The 16222-nt window shown below is 41.9% G+C and overlaps 2 protein-coding genes across 3 annotated transcripts in view; both read left to right on the plus strand.

Moving 5' to 3' along the window:
- Positions 1 to 4262: 4262 nt before the first annotated feature.
- LOC135538204 (piggyBac transposable element-derived protein 4-like) lies at positions 4263 to 12676 on the plus strand. Its single transcript, XM_064964167.1, has 5 exons — positions 4263 to 4707; positions 5404 to 5495; positions 5626 to 5782; positions 7917 to 8025; positions 9441 to 12676. Exons 1-5 carry the CDS (start codon positions 4515 to 4517, stop codon positions 11173 to 11175), a joined length of 2286 nt encoding a protein of 761 aa, XP_064820239.1. The 5' UTR covers positions 4263 to 4514; the 3' UTR covers positions 11176 to 12676.
- A 2427-nt stretch (positions 12677 to 15103) lies between these two features.
- LOC135538206 (zinc finger protein 883-like) overlaps positions 15104 to 16222 on the plus strand; it is a 43674-nt gene continuing 42555 nt past the window's right edge. For both annotated transcript variants that reach the window (XM_064964171.1, XM_064964170.1), the window contains exon 1: positions 15104 to 15985. In XM_064964171.1, coding sequence (XP_064820243.1) covers positions 15331 to 15985 — 655 coding nt within the window. In that variant the 5' untranslated portion in view covers positions 15104 to 15330. The remainder of the gene's footprint in view (positions 15986 to 16222) is intronic.

The raw sequence follows: 16222 nt of genomic DNA on the forward strand, positions 1-16222 counted from the left end.
GTGTTGAATTCACCTAACTGAATATCTTACAGATAGACCCTGTCTCACTCTCTCATCATGTCACAAGCTGTCAGGCTCCGAGAGGCAGGGCAATAAAAGGCCCCAGCTCACTCAACTGCCCCTCACCTCTCCAACAGCCATCAACCTAGAACATCCTGAAGACAGAACATCTAAAAGATAATCTGGGAAGCCTTTCTTCCTCATGGAGCTTTTCAAAAGTGAGGTGAATATTCAATGTGATGTTTGTACAGTGCATTTGGAAAGTATTCAGACCCCTTGACTTTTTCCACATTTTGTTAAGTTACAGCCTTATTTTATAAATGGATTTTAAAAAATGACATATTCTGAACTGGTTCTCTATCAGCAATCTACTGATAGAGGAAATTATGGTTGACATGACTAATTATGTATACATTCCAATCAGAACTGACTAGTCAAAATGCTATAATGTACTGTACATGTGAATTTTCTCTCTTGCTCCCATTCCCAATTGTATATAATGTAGTCAGGAGTTTAGTAACAATGAAGGTCTGTTCCTTAGTTCATTCAGTTGTACAATCTCCAGGTGGCGGGAACGGCCCATCTCCAGACTGTCTAGAATGTTGATTTATACTGACTGGCCTTGACTTCGTGCTGATAACGCGAAGGCTCCAGAGCTAGAGGGCCCCTCTACTTGTGGAAATAGATAGAACGTTTAGAAAACGCTGACGTCATTTTCAGTTTATAACCTGTGGAAATATGTGTATGCGGTTAGTACTCTCTTGTAATAAACGCTGTTACCTTTGGCTCTTAAGACTGGTCTCGATCTACTTCATGCATAATTAATGAACTTACAACTCATTAATGAATTAGAAATGAGTGCGAATTGGTTTTGGCAATAAAACATACAGGAATTTAGAATTCCTCTATCATCTACACAATACCCCAATATGAAAAAGTAAAAACAGGTTTTTAGAAAATGTAGCTAATTTATTAAAAGATAAAAAGCAGAAATACCTTATTTACATAACAGTAAGTATTCAGACCCCTTGCTATGAGACTGTCGGAGCAAAAACCAAGCCATGAGGTAGAAGGAATTGCCCGTAGAGCTTCGAGACAGGATTACGTTGAGGCACAAATCTTGGGAAGGGTACCAAAACACTTCTGCAGCATTAAAGGACCCCAAGAACACACTGTGGTGAAGAAGGCGCAACAGAGCCTCTTCAACACCAGGAGGCAGAAGAAATGTGGCTTGCTGCCACGAATCCCACCGAAGATGGTGCCTCTTCCTGTTCGGGCGGCGCTCGGCGTCGCCGGCCTACTAGCTGCCATCGATTCCCTTTTTTTTGTTTCTGTTAGTTTGGTCTGATTGGTTACACCTGTTTTGAGTTTAGTTTTGTTTGTGGGCTATTTAAGGGCACGAGGCCCGCCGGCTATTGTATGCGCCTGGTGTTTTGACCTACTTTTCTCCAGAATAAACACAGTGTTCCTTTACCCTCTGCTCTCTGCGCCTGACTCCACACCCACTACTCCTAGAAGTCGTAACACTTGTCACCTAAAACCCTCACACAGTTTTACAGATGCACAATGAAAGCATCCTGTCTGGCTGTATTACCGCCTGGTACGGCAGAGCCTCTTCAACATCAGGAGGCACGAGAAATTTGGCTTGTCACCTAAAACCCTCACAGAGTTTTACAGATGCACAATGAAAGCATCCTGTCGGGCTGTATTACAATACAAGCCATAGAAAGTTGGTTTTAATTTCAGTTTAACCCACCAGAAAAGACAGAACAAATAATACTACAACAATTCTGGTTAAACTCAAATATACTAATTGATAAAAAATGTTTTTAAAATGAATACATAAAAAAGGTATAATCTTTGTAAATTATATCATAAATAGGACTGGTGGAGTTGTCACACATGCAGACAACAGAAATATATGGAAATGTCTGCACTACCCAACATTACAACCAACTAATTGCAGCATTACCACAAACATGGTGGAAAGGGGAAAAAGTAAGACACTTGTCTGTCAGTCCTGCATTAAAGACCAACATTGGTTAAAGAAAATTATGAATGACGCAAGATTCAAAACTTGGAATTTTTCAATTTGAATTATTATACAAAATTATTGCAACCAATACAATGTTCTATATATGGGGGATACAATGAACCTCTCTGCAGATTTAGCTGCGAAGAGACAGAATCATTAGATAATTTGTTTTAGTACTGTAATTATGTCGCTTGTTTTTGGTCACATGTCAAGGAATGGCAACATTTACCTGGAGCTAACTCTGCAGACAGCACTACTGGGGGATTTGAAAAGTCATAGACAATTGATCAATAATATAATAATACTTTTAGCAAACATGTTTATTTTTAATTTACTATCTGTAGCAACTATGAGAATATAAAGGTCAATAACTTTTGTGAAACAGCACAGTTAAAAATATATGGCAAATAGAAATCAAAAGGGGTGGTCTTCAGAGATAGATAGGAGAGGTTTAGGGTAACTGAAGGATAGGACTGGGTGGTCTTCAGATATAGATGGGAGAGGTTTAGGGTAACTGAAGGATAGGACTGGATGGTCTTCAGAGATAGATGGGAGAGGTTTAGGGTAACTGAAGGGTAGGACTGGATGGTCTTCAGAGATAGATGGGAGAGGTTTAGGGTAACTGAAGGATAGGACTGGATGGTCTTCAGAGATAGATGGGAGAGGTTTAGGGTAACTGAAGGGTAGGACTGGATGGTCTTCAGAGATAGATGGGAGAGGTTTAGGGTAACTGAAGGATAGGACTGGATGGTCTTCAGAGATAGATGGGAGAGGTTTAGGGTAACTGAAGGATAGGACTGGACGGTCTTCAGAGATAGATGGGAGAGGTTTAGGGTAACTGAAGGATAGGACTGGATGGTCTTCAGAGATAGATGGGAGAGGTTTAGGGTAACTGAAGGATAGGACTGGATGGTCTTCAGAGATAGATGGGAGAGGTTTAGGGTAACTGAAGGGTAGGACTGGATGGTCTTCAGAAATAGATGGGAGAGGTTTAGGGTAACTGAAGGATAGGATTTAAAACAAACTAAATATAACTATTGTATAATACATTGTGTCTGTAAAATGTACATAGTATGTATGAGCTGGACGTAGAAGCCTAATAGTTGTTGTGCATTAGTTTCCTCCAATCAGGGAAGGGGTGGTAGGGTTAGTGGAAAACAAAGGAAAATACATGTCTATACATACAGTGCCTTTGGAAAGTATTCAGGCTTTTAGAAATGATTACAAATGTATATATATATATATATATTTAAACAGAAATAACTGATTTACATAAGTATTCAGACCCTTTGCTGTTCAAATCGAAATTGAGCTCAGGTGCATCTTGTTTCCATTGATCATCCTTGAGATGAGGTGGAAGGAATTGTCCGTAGAGCGCCGACACAGATCTGGGGAAGGGAGACAAAAAAATAATAATTCTGCCGCATTGAAGTTCCCAAAGAACACAGTGTCTACCATGGCTCTTAAAAGGAGAGGTTTGGAACCACCAAGGCTCTTCCTAGAGCGGGCCGCCTGGCCAAACTGAGCAATCAGGAGAGAAGGGCCTTGGTCTGGGAGGTTACCGAGAACCTGATGGTCACTCTGACAGAGATCTAGTGTTCCTCTGTGGAGATAAATATAAAAAATAAATAAATATATCCCATTTAGCAGACGCTTTTGTCCAAAGCGACTTACAAGTCGGCTGGGGCCACTACTTTTTTTTTTTTACATATGGGTGGCCCCAGCGGGAATCGAACCCACGACGCTTGGCGTTGCAAGCGCCATGCTCTACCGACTGAGCCACACAGGACCCACAGGACCTAAATAACCTAAATAACCTAAATAACCCACAGGACCTAAATAACCCATATGCCACTGGGTGAGAGAAGTTTTCATTGTATTTGGGCAGCATTATATTAAGTGTTATGTGTTGTTCGTGATGAGCCTTGGTCAATTTAGCTCGGAGTATGGCACCCTATTCTATCTGTCACCTAATCCTGCCTAATAGGCAGGCCGATCCTGGAGGAAAGTATTGGCTGTAAGAAGTAAGAACATAACATCTGGTTATTTTTAAATGACCTCTTATGACATTGCTTGCCAGACTGAACATTGTAATTCATATTTTTCCAAATTGCGTTACCCACTCCAGTCAGCAGATGGCGATATGACTTTTTCGGGTGATGCTTCTTGTGTGACGTATTATCTAGTGGACGGGCGGGAGGCTTCTTCAACAGCGACAAAAGGTTCCTGGTTTACCCACGCGGTGCTTTGCTAGCAAACCTAAAAATTGAAGCTGTTTCGACCAATCTTGTGTATATTACTCTTAGTGTTTTGAACATAATTCTGTTTACCTATCTACTGGTTCGCTTAAACGTAATTTGCTTGTTAAATTAGCAAATGTGTTACATTGATACTGCACTAGGCTAATCTCCCGGAGCAATAAACTCACTAATCTAGACGGAGAAAGAAACTGGTGAAAGGAGGCAAAGAAGATTGAAGAATGAATAAGGAGGCGATCACATTGAAACAAGAGGATGATATTACAGTGAAAGAGGAATATGGGAACGAGGTTGTCAAAGTGGAAAAAGGGGTAGGAGCTTTCAGAATCAAGAAGGAGGAAGAACCTTTTGAAGTAAAAGAGGAGGATTTCTCAATAAAAGAGGAAGACGAGACCGAACATCCGATTACCACCAGTGAGTACTGTTTTATAAACAGGGGCACTATGCAGTTGTTGAAATAATGTATTTAAAAAAAAAATGCCATTATACTGAAGTTCTGCACTTTAGTATGTTGTTCAGTACTGTAGGAATTGTTTAAGGGGCAATCTGCCATTGGTACATATATTTTTGGAACTTCAAATTTTGATTTATTGAATTCTCCATGTGGTCTATATTAAAGTGCACTTAATCTATTATAACAGGCTTTTAAAATATAATATACCGTGCATAATTTATACTTAAAATGTCGAAGGGACGCAAAAGGCATCCATTTTGTGGAACGGCCCTTTAACATTTGCATCACAGTGGTGGGGGAAAAGTACGCAATTGTAAAAGTAAAGATACCTCAATAGAAAATTACTCAAGTAAAAGTGAATCACCCAGTAAAATACTACTTGAGTAAAAGTCTCAAATGTAATTAAATATACATCATTTCAAATTCCTTTATATTAAGTAGACCAGATGGTGCCATCTTGTTTTTATTTTTAACATTTTATTGACGGATAGCCAGGGACACACTCCAACCCTCTGACAATCTACAATTGAAACGTGTGTTTGTTGAGTCCGCCAGGTCGGAGGCAGTAATGATTTACCAGGGACGATCTCTTGATTAGTGTGTTAATTGGACCATTTTCCTGTCCTGCTAAGCATTTGATGTTCTTGTTCACACAGGAGAGGGACGTGACTATCGTGGATCCTCTGGGGAGCCTCAACAACCCCATGAAGAGGCAGAGAAGAGTCTCTCCAGATCAGAACACCAGATGGTACAGCTTGGTCTGGTCTGGCATACAGCTTGCTCTATCGTGGGCTGGGTTTCTGTAAAGCACTTTATGTCAACAGTGACATCAGCATCCATAATGATATGTGTCTGTGTCCCTTCTTTATGGTTACCAGGACAACGCTGGCCGTTCCGTCCTCCCGGAGTCACAGTGTCGTACCTCTCCCGGGGGGAAGAAGTTGTCTCTGCTGCTGGTGGACTGCAGGAAAGCAACAGGGCTGAGTGGAACTGAGAGAGGAGGAGAGAAGAACGGATCAGATTTGACACATCAAAGTAAGTGCTGTTGTTTAGTTTGAACAAATACAATAGATCTGCCCACTGGAATCTGTTACCAGGACAACCAGCAGAGTTCTGTTAGTTGATATGAAGATGGACTGGTATCTTTTACCAGTAGGGCTGTCCCCGACTACAAAAAATCTTGTTTGACTTAGTCACCTGTTCTTTTGACCAATTGATTGGTACACATTTTAAACATGTATTTCTATATATACAGTACTGTTGAAAAGTTTGGGGTCACTTAGAAATGTCCTTGTTTGTGAAAGAAAAGCACATTTGTTGTCCATTAAAATAACATCAAATTAATCAGCAATACAGTGTAGACATGTTGTAAATGACTATTGTAGCTGGAAAGTTTTTTTTAATGGAATATCTAAATAGGCGTACAGAAACCCATTATCAGCAACCAGAGGCCCCGGTGCACAACTGAGCAAGAGTACAAGTACATTAGTGTCTAGTTTGAGAAAGACGCCTCACAACTGGCAGCTTCATTAAATAGTACCCACAAAACACCAGCCTCAACGTCAACAGTGAAAAGGTGACTCCGGGATGCCGGCCTTCTAGGCAGAGTTGCAAAGAAAAAGCCACATCTCAGACTGGCCAATAAAAATAAAATATTAAAATGGGCAAAAGAACACAGACAGTGGACAGAGGAACTCTGCCTAGAAGGCCAGCATCCTGGAGTCGCGTCTTCACTGTTGACATTGAGACTGGTGTTTTGCTGGTGCTATTTAATGAAGCTGCCAGTTTTGGACTTGTGAAGCATCTGTCTCTCAAACTAGACACTCTAATGCACTTGTCCTCTTTCTCAGTTGTGCACCGGGGCCTCCCACTCCTCTTTCTATTCGGGTTAGAGTCAGTTTGTGCCGTTCTGTGAAAGGAGTAGTACACAGCGTTGTACGAGAACTTCAGTTCCTTGGCAATTTCTCACATGGAATAGCCTTCATTTCTCAGAACCAGAATAGACTGACAAGTTTTAGAATAAAGTTCTTTGTTTCTGGCCATTTTGAGCCTGTAATCAAACCCACAAATGCCGATGCTCCAGATACTCAACTACTCTAAAGAAGGCCAGTTTTATTGCTTCTTTAATCAGAACAGTTGTCAGCTGTGCTAACATAATTGCAGAATAGTTTTCTAATGATCAATTAGCCTTTTAAAATGATAAACTTGGATTAACTAACACAACGTGCCATTGGAACACAGGAGTGATGGTTACTGATAATGGTCCTCTGTGTAGATAATAATGGGCCTCTGTGTAGATAATAATGGGCCTCTGTGTAGATAATAATGGGCCTCTGTGTAGATAATAATGGGCCTCTGTGTAGATAATAATGGGCCTCTGTGTAGATAATAATGGGCCTGTGTGTAGATAATAATGGGCCTGTGTGTAGATAATAATGGGCCTGTGTGTAGATAATAATGGGCCTGTGTGTAGATAATAATGGGCCTGTGTGTAGATAATAATGGGCCTGTGTGTAGATAATAATGGGCCTCTGTGTAGATAATAATGGGCCTCTGTGTAGATAAATGGGCTACAATAGTCATTTACAACATTAACAATGTCTACACTGTATTTATGATCAATTTGATGTTATTTTAATGGACAAAAGGACATTTCTAAGTGACCCTGAACTTTAGAAGGGTAGTGTACATCCCAACACGGTCCATGTTGGAAACAGCATTCTGCATGAGTTCCGACTCTTTCAACTTGCAGCAAAAAAACAATTTTATGAAATCTAATTGGCTAAACGTTGTTTAACACGGTCGAGTTCGGTTTCTGTGCAATCCTCTGACACTCGTTTCATCATTCTACATTATGTATTGGCTATGCAACACCTGGTGGTGTCCAATGACCACCTATCGTTTTGAAACCTAGCCGGGTAGCCAATGAGCTGGGCTTTCCAGCAGTATGTGAACGCCGTTTGTAGGACAAACAGCCATCATGCTAGAGCTGTGCGCACCAGAGTTCATTCTCTGGTGAAAGGAAACAGGACGCACTGTAGTTTACGTTTCACAGCTGTTCGTTCTCTTCTAAAAACTTCTCAAATCTGAAATAGTTAAACATGGCTACTAAGAGTGGAAAAGCTAAATCAAAAGTCCAAGTATAAACATGTTGATGATATTATTGCAGAAATTGAGAGTGACACGAAAGGAATGGATGAGGACTCTATGAGTGATCTGAGTTTTGATTCCAGCGCGGATGAAATGTTTTTGGAAGAAGAAGATCCACTTTTCGATCAGTAAGTAATAAATAATTTTTGCTTCTCATGCTAATGCAGTTGTTCAAATGGTTGCATATTAATTTGAGATTTTTTTATTGATTTATATACAGTGGGGAGAACAAGTATTTGATACATTGCCGATTTTGCAGGTTTTCCTACTTACAAAGCACGTAGGTCTGTCATTTTTTATCATAAGTACACTTCAACTGTGAGAGATGGAACCTAAAACAAAAATCCATAAAATCACGTTGTATGATTTTTTTAAGTCATTAATTTGCATTTTATTGCATGATATTAGTATTCGATCATCTACCAACCAAAAAAGATGAGAGGCCTGTAATTTTCATCATAGGTACACTACAACTATGACAGAGAAAATGAGAAGAAAAATTCCAGAAAATCACATTGTAGGATTTTTAATTAATTAATTTGCAAATTATGGTGGAAAATAAGTATTGGCCTCATCTTTTTAAGCGGGAGAACTTGCACAATATAAATACGTATGTTTACAAATTACAGGCCCCTCATCTGAACTTGCACAATTGGTGGCTGACTAAATACTTTTTTGCCCCACTGTGATGTCTTCACTATTATTCTACAATGTAGAAAAGAGTACAAATAAAGAGAAACCCTGGAATGAGTAGGTGTTCTAAACCTTTTGACCGGTAGTGTATATTATGTTATATGGTTTTTAGGTAAGACGAACTGATATGATTGTGTATATGGTACATATATACACTGCTCAAAAAAATAAAGGGAACACTTAAACAACACAATGTAACTCCAAGTCAATCACACTTCTGTGAAATCAAACTGTCCACTTAGGAAGCAACACTGATTGACAAATTTCACATGCTGTTGTGCAAATGGAATAGACAACAGGTGGAAATTATAGGCAATTAGCAAGACACCTCCAATGAAGGAGTGGTTCTACAGGTGGGGACCACAGACCACTTCTCAGTTCCTATACTTCCTGGCTGATGTTTTGGTCACTTTTGAATGCTGGCGGTGTTGGCTAGTCATTGTGAGTGAGGGTCTGTTTGTATGTATGTGAACGACCCATAGCCTATGTATGTGAACGACCCATAGCCTATGTATGTGTATATATGTATGTATATATAATATGTGTGTATATATGTATGTATAAGTGTGTGTGTCATGTTAATTAATATATTAATTGTATGGTGTAGAATGTAGGCAAACACAGCCAGCATGCTTCCTCCAATCAGTCTACATTAGAGAGAGCATGGTCTACCAGCTGCTGCTCCACCCCACCCCCACATGAAATAGCCTATTTGAGGCAGGCCCACAACAAAGTGAAATGGAACAGCGCTTTATATTCCCTGTACTCTATATGTATGTGTGTGTTTATTATACCTGTTGATGCAGGGCTCATATGTGAAACTATTCTAACTGAACATTTTCTTTCACAGTGGCTCCGACTGGGAGTCCCCAGTGCCAACTTGTCCATCCCCCTGTGAAGCTGGTTCATCCAGCTGTCCCCCTGCTGTCTCCGGCTCCACGCCTCCCGGGCTCCTCCCCTCTAGAGGACCGGCATTGAAGAGGAAGAGGGGAAGTGTGTCATCCGCTAACAGAGGGACAGAAGGGCGTTGGCACACCGTCCTAGAAGACGATGTGGAGCCACCCCAACCAACTTTTAGGCCGAAAAGGAAGCCAGGACCTCAACTAAACATGACTGCTAAGTACAGTCCCCTTCAGCTTTTTCAGCTGTTCTTCACCCCATCCGTTGTAGAGTCGCTCGTGTCTAACACCAATAAGTATGGGAAGAAGAAGCAAGCAGGCAAAAAGGCAGCATGGAAGCCCATATCCACGGCAGACTTGTTCTGCTACCTTTCTCTGGTCATCTACATGGGGCTGGTGAGGCTGAAAAGCCTGAGGGACTACTGGAAAACGTCATCTCTCTACCAACTGCCTTTCCCCATGACTGTTATGTCCTGCAAAAGGTTTCTGGATCTCTCCCAGGCGCTTCACATCAGTGACCCAATGGTTGATGAAGAGAATGAGAAGAAGAGAGGCACAGCGAGGTTTGATAGACTGTGCAAAATCAAACCTCTCTACCACAGCATTGTCGAGGCCTGCAAGACATACTTTCAGCCAGCCCAGAACGTGTCAATCAATGAGAGGATGGTGGCCTCAAAGGACAGCATTGGCCTCCAGCAGTACGTGAGAAACAAACCAACCAAGTGTGGTTTCAAGCTGTTTGTGTTGGCTGATTCTGAGTGTGCCTACACGTGCAATTTCTTGGTCTACGAGGGGGAGAACAGTTTCGCTTACGGTAAGGAACTCAGCTATGCCTCTGTAATGGTGTTATTGGATTTTCAACTGCTCGGGAAGGGCTACAAACTGTTTGTGGATAACTTCTACACAAGCCCTGCCCTGTTTGCAGACCTTAGGAAGCGGGGAGTGTGGGCTTGTGGCACCATTCGTACCACCAGGGAGGGCTTCCCGAAGACGAAGGTGAACGACATGCCTAAGCATGCTGATCGGGGGACCATGCGATGGATCCGTGAAGATGGCATGCTGTTTGTAAAGTGGATGGATGCCAGAGAGGTGGTGATGTGCTCCACAATCCACAAGTCCTTCAATGAGAATTATGTTGTCAGACGTGTGAAGGATGGTGCTGGGGCGTGGACCACCAAAAATGTCCCCATTCCTGCTGCTGTGAAGGACTACAACAAGAGCATGGGAGGTGTGGACCTATCAAATGCGCTAGTAGGCTATTACAATGTTCTCCACAAGACAATGAAATGGTACAAGACCTTCTTCTATCATTTCATCGACATTGCTGTGGTGAATGCATTCATCCTACACAAGGAAATGGCTAAGAGCTGTGGAAAGCCCTTCCTCTCACAGAAAGCCTTCAGAGAGCAGCTCATCAAGGAGCTTGCTGGCTACAGCACCACTGCACCACGTTCTACCTACTCTACCTCTGTCCCTTCTGCTCCTGCCACAAGTGTTCATCTGCCCAAATATATTTGTGCAGACATGGATGTGCCTAAGGGCCAAAGGGGCTCAGCATGGAGGCGTTGCTGTGTTGTTTGCAAGAAGAAGTCCCCCATCACCTGCACAACATGCTCAGTGACCCTCTGCTTTACATCAGAAAGAGACTGCTATGGCATCTGGCATCAGCAGCAGAACATTGTGTAGAGCTCTGGCATCAGCAGCAGAATATTGTGTAGAGCTTTGGCAAAGTGGGTGGGGTTATATCCTTCCTGTTTGGCCCTGTCCGGGGGTGTCCTCGGATGGGGCCACAGTGTCTCCTGACCCCTCCTGTCTCAGCCTCCAGTATTTATGCTGCAGTAGTTTGTGACGGGGGGCTAGGGTCAGTATGTTATATCTGGAGTACTTTTCCTGTCCTATCCGGTGTCCTGTGTGAATTTAAGTATGCTCTCTCCAATTCTCTCGTTCTCTCTTGGAGGACCTAAGCCCTTGGACCATGTGTCAGGACTACCTGGCATGATGACTCCTTGCTGTCCCCAGTCCACCCGGCATTGCTGCTGTTCCAGTTTCAACTGTTCTGCCTGCGGCTATGGAACCCTAAACTGTTCATTTTTACTCTTGAGGTGTGTAGCAAAAACCAAAAGAGATCAGACCCCTCCCCCAGTAGCCGGTCCAGATCCAGAGCCACATCCTCTACGCTCTAAGACCAACTATTGACTGGGGAATGCGGGAAGAAACTGCCACAGCAGCAAGTGACCAGCAGAGGGAGCCAAATACACAGGAACTATAAGTACTGGACATTAAACAAGAACCAACCTACAGGAATACTGAGGAGGAGTGGTAGGAACAGATCTACCAAACCAACGCCCCAACGGAAGAATGCCTATGGGCATCAGTGCTGAAGGACTTAACATTGGACTAAGTGATACTTAATCTAGAGCACGTTGCAAAGAAAAGTGGCAAGGACATAATGTAATGGCACACTGTGTTAAGATAGATTGCACTCCCGAACATCTTCCCCCAAACTGAGTGTCTAAAAGAGGTATAAAAGGAGGAGAGATCAGTGCCAAGACATGATCCTCTACCCATATGATTTGGACATCATAGAGAATCATCAGATCGGGTAAATTACTTTCGCTATACTCTGTTTGTATTGACTACTTTGACATCAAGGCGCGACTATTGACTGGTATATCTTAAAGAATTGTGTTGTACACTGGAAGCTCACTCCACTTAAAAACAGTAAGAGAACAAGGTTGTGTAAGAGAGAACTTCACCCCTCAACAGAGCGAGGCGTAGAGAACTCTTGGGAGCAACAAGTTCCATCTTTGGAGTGCAATCGCAGTTCGGCAAGATTGAAACAGCCCAGAAAGAAATAAAGCCTTGTGGAATAGAGCTTCAAGGTAAATATATGGGTGTTTGCTTTGTTTTAAGAGTTTTAGAAGTGTTTTAAGCTAATTATATTTGCAATATTATTTGGCATAGTATAGTGCATTAAGGATTGATTGAGAATTATTGATGTATTAGGAAACTGTAGAACCATTGAATTGTAATAATGTGTATTAGACAAAAAACAGAGTGACTTAATAAAAGCTTGAAACTTAGACAACTAGGCCAGATTAACGATCTGGAGAGCAAACGCCTTTGACACTCTCACTGAACAGAAAGTGACCCTGGTTATAGGTTAAAGTTATTGCACTAAAGAATATTTCATTGTGTGGACATTAATATATCTTTATTAAAGTCAATACATATAACAATACTAGTTTCCAAGTGACTACTAGCTGACGAGCATAATAGCTAACAGAAAACAAGTTATTAGGTATTGATATATAAAAGAAGACAAGACAAGGTAGGGGAGTATAGGAAGAATCTATAAACATAAAGTACTCATCTATCCAAGACCTCATACTAGACCGGAAAATAAGGGAGTGACAACGTGAACGAAGGAACAAACCCAACTCACGCGAAGGGCCATTACGAAGAAATAGAAGGGTTGGTAGGGCCGCACGGCTCGGCCCTTGTTACACCGCAGTAACTAAAATCCTAAAGTACTCTGCCCAGCCAGAAGACGGGGAAGAGGCATTTGCTGCAGGTGTTGGGCAAAAGTCAGCAACTATCATTATGACATCATGGATGAATTCTAGAATATACTATATAGCCTAGAAACCTGGTTAAACCATCATTATGACCTCATGAATTAATTCTAGAATATACTATACAGCCTAGAAAACTGGTTAAATTATCATTATGACATCATGGATTAATTCTAGAATATATTATATAGCCTAGAAAACTGGTTAAACTATCATTATGAGTCTGATTCAGTCAGGCCACATGTCCCTCTGATATCCTGTTTCCATGGACACATCTGTAATCCGGCTACCTGATGTCCCTCTGATATCCTGTTTCCATGGACACATCTGTAATCCGGCTACCTGATGTCCCTCTGATATCCTGTTTCCATGGACACATCTGTAATCCGGCTACCTGATTTCCCTCTGATATCCTGTTTCCATGGACACATCTGTAATCCGGCTACCTGATGTCCCTCTGATATCCTGTTTCCATGGACACATCTGTAATCCGGCTAACTGATGGCCCTCTGATATCCTGTTTCCATGGACACATCTGTAATCCGGCTACCTGATGTCCCTCTGATATCCTGTTTCCATGGACACATCTGAAATCCGGCTACCTGATGGCCCTCTGATATCCGGGAATGAACCCGGGTCTGTGTTAACGTCTCCAGCACTGCGATGCCGATTAAGATGAGCAGTGTAAGGTGCTACCATGACCACCTACATCTATATCCTGCCGATAGTCAGTTTAATATCCAATTATTACTGTGCGTGTAACTGTCCTCGTTGATTCCTGCAGCTGATATATCACTAGCCACTTTAAACAATGCTACCTTATATGTTTACATACCCTACATTATTCATCTCATATGTATACATATATACTGTACTCTATATCATCTACTGCATCCTTATGTAATACATGTATCACTAGCCACTTTAATAATGGGAATTGATGGGAAATTATGTAAATATATCACCAGCCACTTTAAACAATGCTACCTAATATAATGTTTACATACCCTACATTATTCATCTCATATGTATATACTGTACTCTATATCATCTACTGCATCCTTATGTAATACATGTATCACCAGCCACTTTAACTATGCCACTTTGTTTACATACTCATACTCACTCATTCATATATCCTTATGTACATATTCTTTATCCCTTACGCTGTGTATAAGACAGTAGTTTTGGAATTGTTAGTTAGATTACTTGTTGGTTATTACTGCATTGTCGGAACTAGAAGCACAAGCATTTCGCTACACTCGCATTAACATCTGCTAACCATGTGTATGTGACAAATAAAATTGGATTTGATTTGAACTATTCCCGGGAATTAAAATACTTAACGTCTGAGGAGCTGCATGGACTCTCACGCTGTCCTTCCCTCTCAGGCCCCACATGGGATTTAGAGCTTTTCGAATAACTGAAGGTTTCGGAATATGAATAGATATTCCCCTGTAGTGGAATCAGTAAACCCAAAGAAGAAGTCAGCAACCTATCGGAGGTGTTCGGTGAGAGAAAGGCGGGTTGAGGTTGCCAGGGTTACAGTAGGACAGAACGTGTTGTATGCCGATAGCAGTGAAGAGCGTGGTAAAGAGGAAGATGGGTACAGGGTGAGGGATCCCTGTGAATAGGCAGAGACCAAGGGAGAGTGATGGGAAGAATATGTGCTTCAGTAAAGGTGGGCTTTTTTTTTAGCATTCATAGCCATGGTTGTCAACTGTACTACAGAAATGGATCGGAAGTCACAGGGGGTTGTGGGGGGCTGCGGCAGAGAAGTACTTTGGATTGCGAGGATTTACTGCAGAACAGTTGCAGGGGTAGTGTTCCGTCCTCCCAGACCGTTGGCCTGGAGTACGATTAAATAGTGGAATGGGTTAATAGTTGTCAGGGAAACTTTCCTTTTACACTTGGTGTTACCGAATCAAGAATTGAATGTTGGTTGGCCGTGAATGGCCTCACACCAGTACAGCAGGTGGCGGTATACGCGCCTTAAACCCGGATGAGAGCCGCCAACCAAATCCTAAAGAAGAAGAACAACCACCTCGGTGTCTTGCTAGGCAACAAAGCTGAAACATTGGTGCTCTTCAGACGCTTTCGGTGATTATTAGCCACTGTGTTTTAAACGAATTTTTTATCGTCTAGTTAGTTACTACCCCTTTCGTTTAAATATTCCGTTGTTAGTCATCTAGCTAGCTGGTTAAGTTAGGACGAGTATTAGATTAGTTGCTAATGCTAACTAGCTAGCAAGTTAGCATCCCCGACCATGAGCTCACTAAGCTACTCCACCCATGAGGAGGTCTGCTGGACGGAGAAAGAAGCTCTCGTCAAAGAGGAGGAGGAAGAGAAAGATGTTACAATACAAAAACAAATAGAGGGTGAGACTGGTACTGTGAAAGAAGAAGAGAAAGACGTTTCAGTGAAAGAAGAGGAAGACTCGTTCAGAGTGAAAGAGGAGGAGGATGTTACAGTAAAAGAAGAGAAGGAAGAGAGAGAGGAGGATGCAGTTTTTGGAGTGAAAGAGGAGGAGGATGTGACAGTAAAAGAAGAGGAGGAAGAGAGAGAGGAGGATGCAGTTTTTGGAGTGAAAGAGGAGGAGGATGTGACAGTAAAAGAGGAGGATGTAACTGAAGAGATGGAGAATGCCGTTTTTGGAATGAAGAAGGATGAGGGGGAGGTGACTGTGAAGGAAGAGGAGGAAGACTATGCCCTTTTTGAAAAGAAGGAGGTGGAGGTGACTGCTACTGTGAAGGAAGAGGAAGAAGCTTTCAGTGTAAAAGAGGAGGAGGATGTTACTCCGAAGGAGGAGAAAGAGGAGAATCCCGTTTTTGGAATGAAGGAGGAGGGGGAGATTACTGTCTCATTGGAGGAGGAGGAGGAGGAGGAAGAAGAAGAGACAACAGGAGATCTGAATAACGACGGTAAGTACTGTCTTAAAAACTGGGGCAAAAACTCTGCAGTTGTTGAACTATATGTGTGGTTGGGAATTGTTAAAGCTACAGATTGTTGTCAACCAACAAAATGTTAATGGCTAAAATGCTTCCCATTTCTTATATTTTTCCCAACATTTTTAATCATCACTGAATATCTCTTCCTGGAGTGCTTTGCTCATTCTCTACCCTCGACATCCCATGAGAGCATGCAACCGAAAGGTTGCA

The sequence above is a fragment of the Oncorhynchus masou genome, unplaced genomic scaffold (assembly GCF_036934945.1).
Source record: "Oncorhynchus masou masou isolate Uvic2021 unplaced genomic scaffold, UVic_Omas_1.1 unplaced_scaffold_931, whole genome shotgun sequence".
In the NCBI taxonomy this organism is placed as follows: Eukaryota; Metazoa; Chordata; class Actinopteri; order Salmoniformes; family Salmonidae; genus Oncorhynchus; species Oncorhynchus masou.

Bases quoted from the DNA above. Each gene is read 5' to 3' on its own strand.
- LOC135538204 (XM_064964167.1), top strand. From the start codon at position 4,515: ATGAATAAGGAGGCGATCACATTGAAACAAGAGGATGATATTACAGTG. The intron at 5,496-5,625 runs GTACAGCTTGGT...TATGGTTACCAG, and splicing joins CCAGATCAGAACACCAGATG to GACAACGCTGGCCGTTCCGT. The intron at 8,026-9,440 runs GTAAGTAATAAA...TTTCTTTCACAG, and splicing joins GAAGATCCACTTTTCGATCA to TGGCTCCGACTGGGAGTCCC.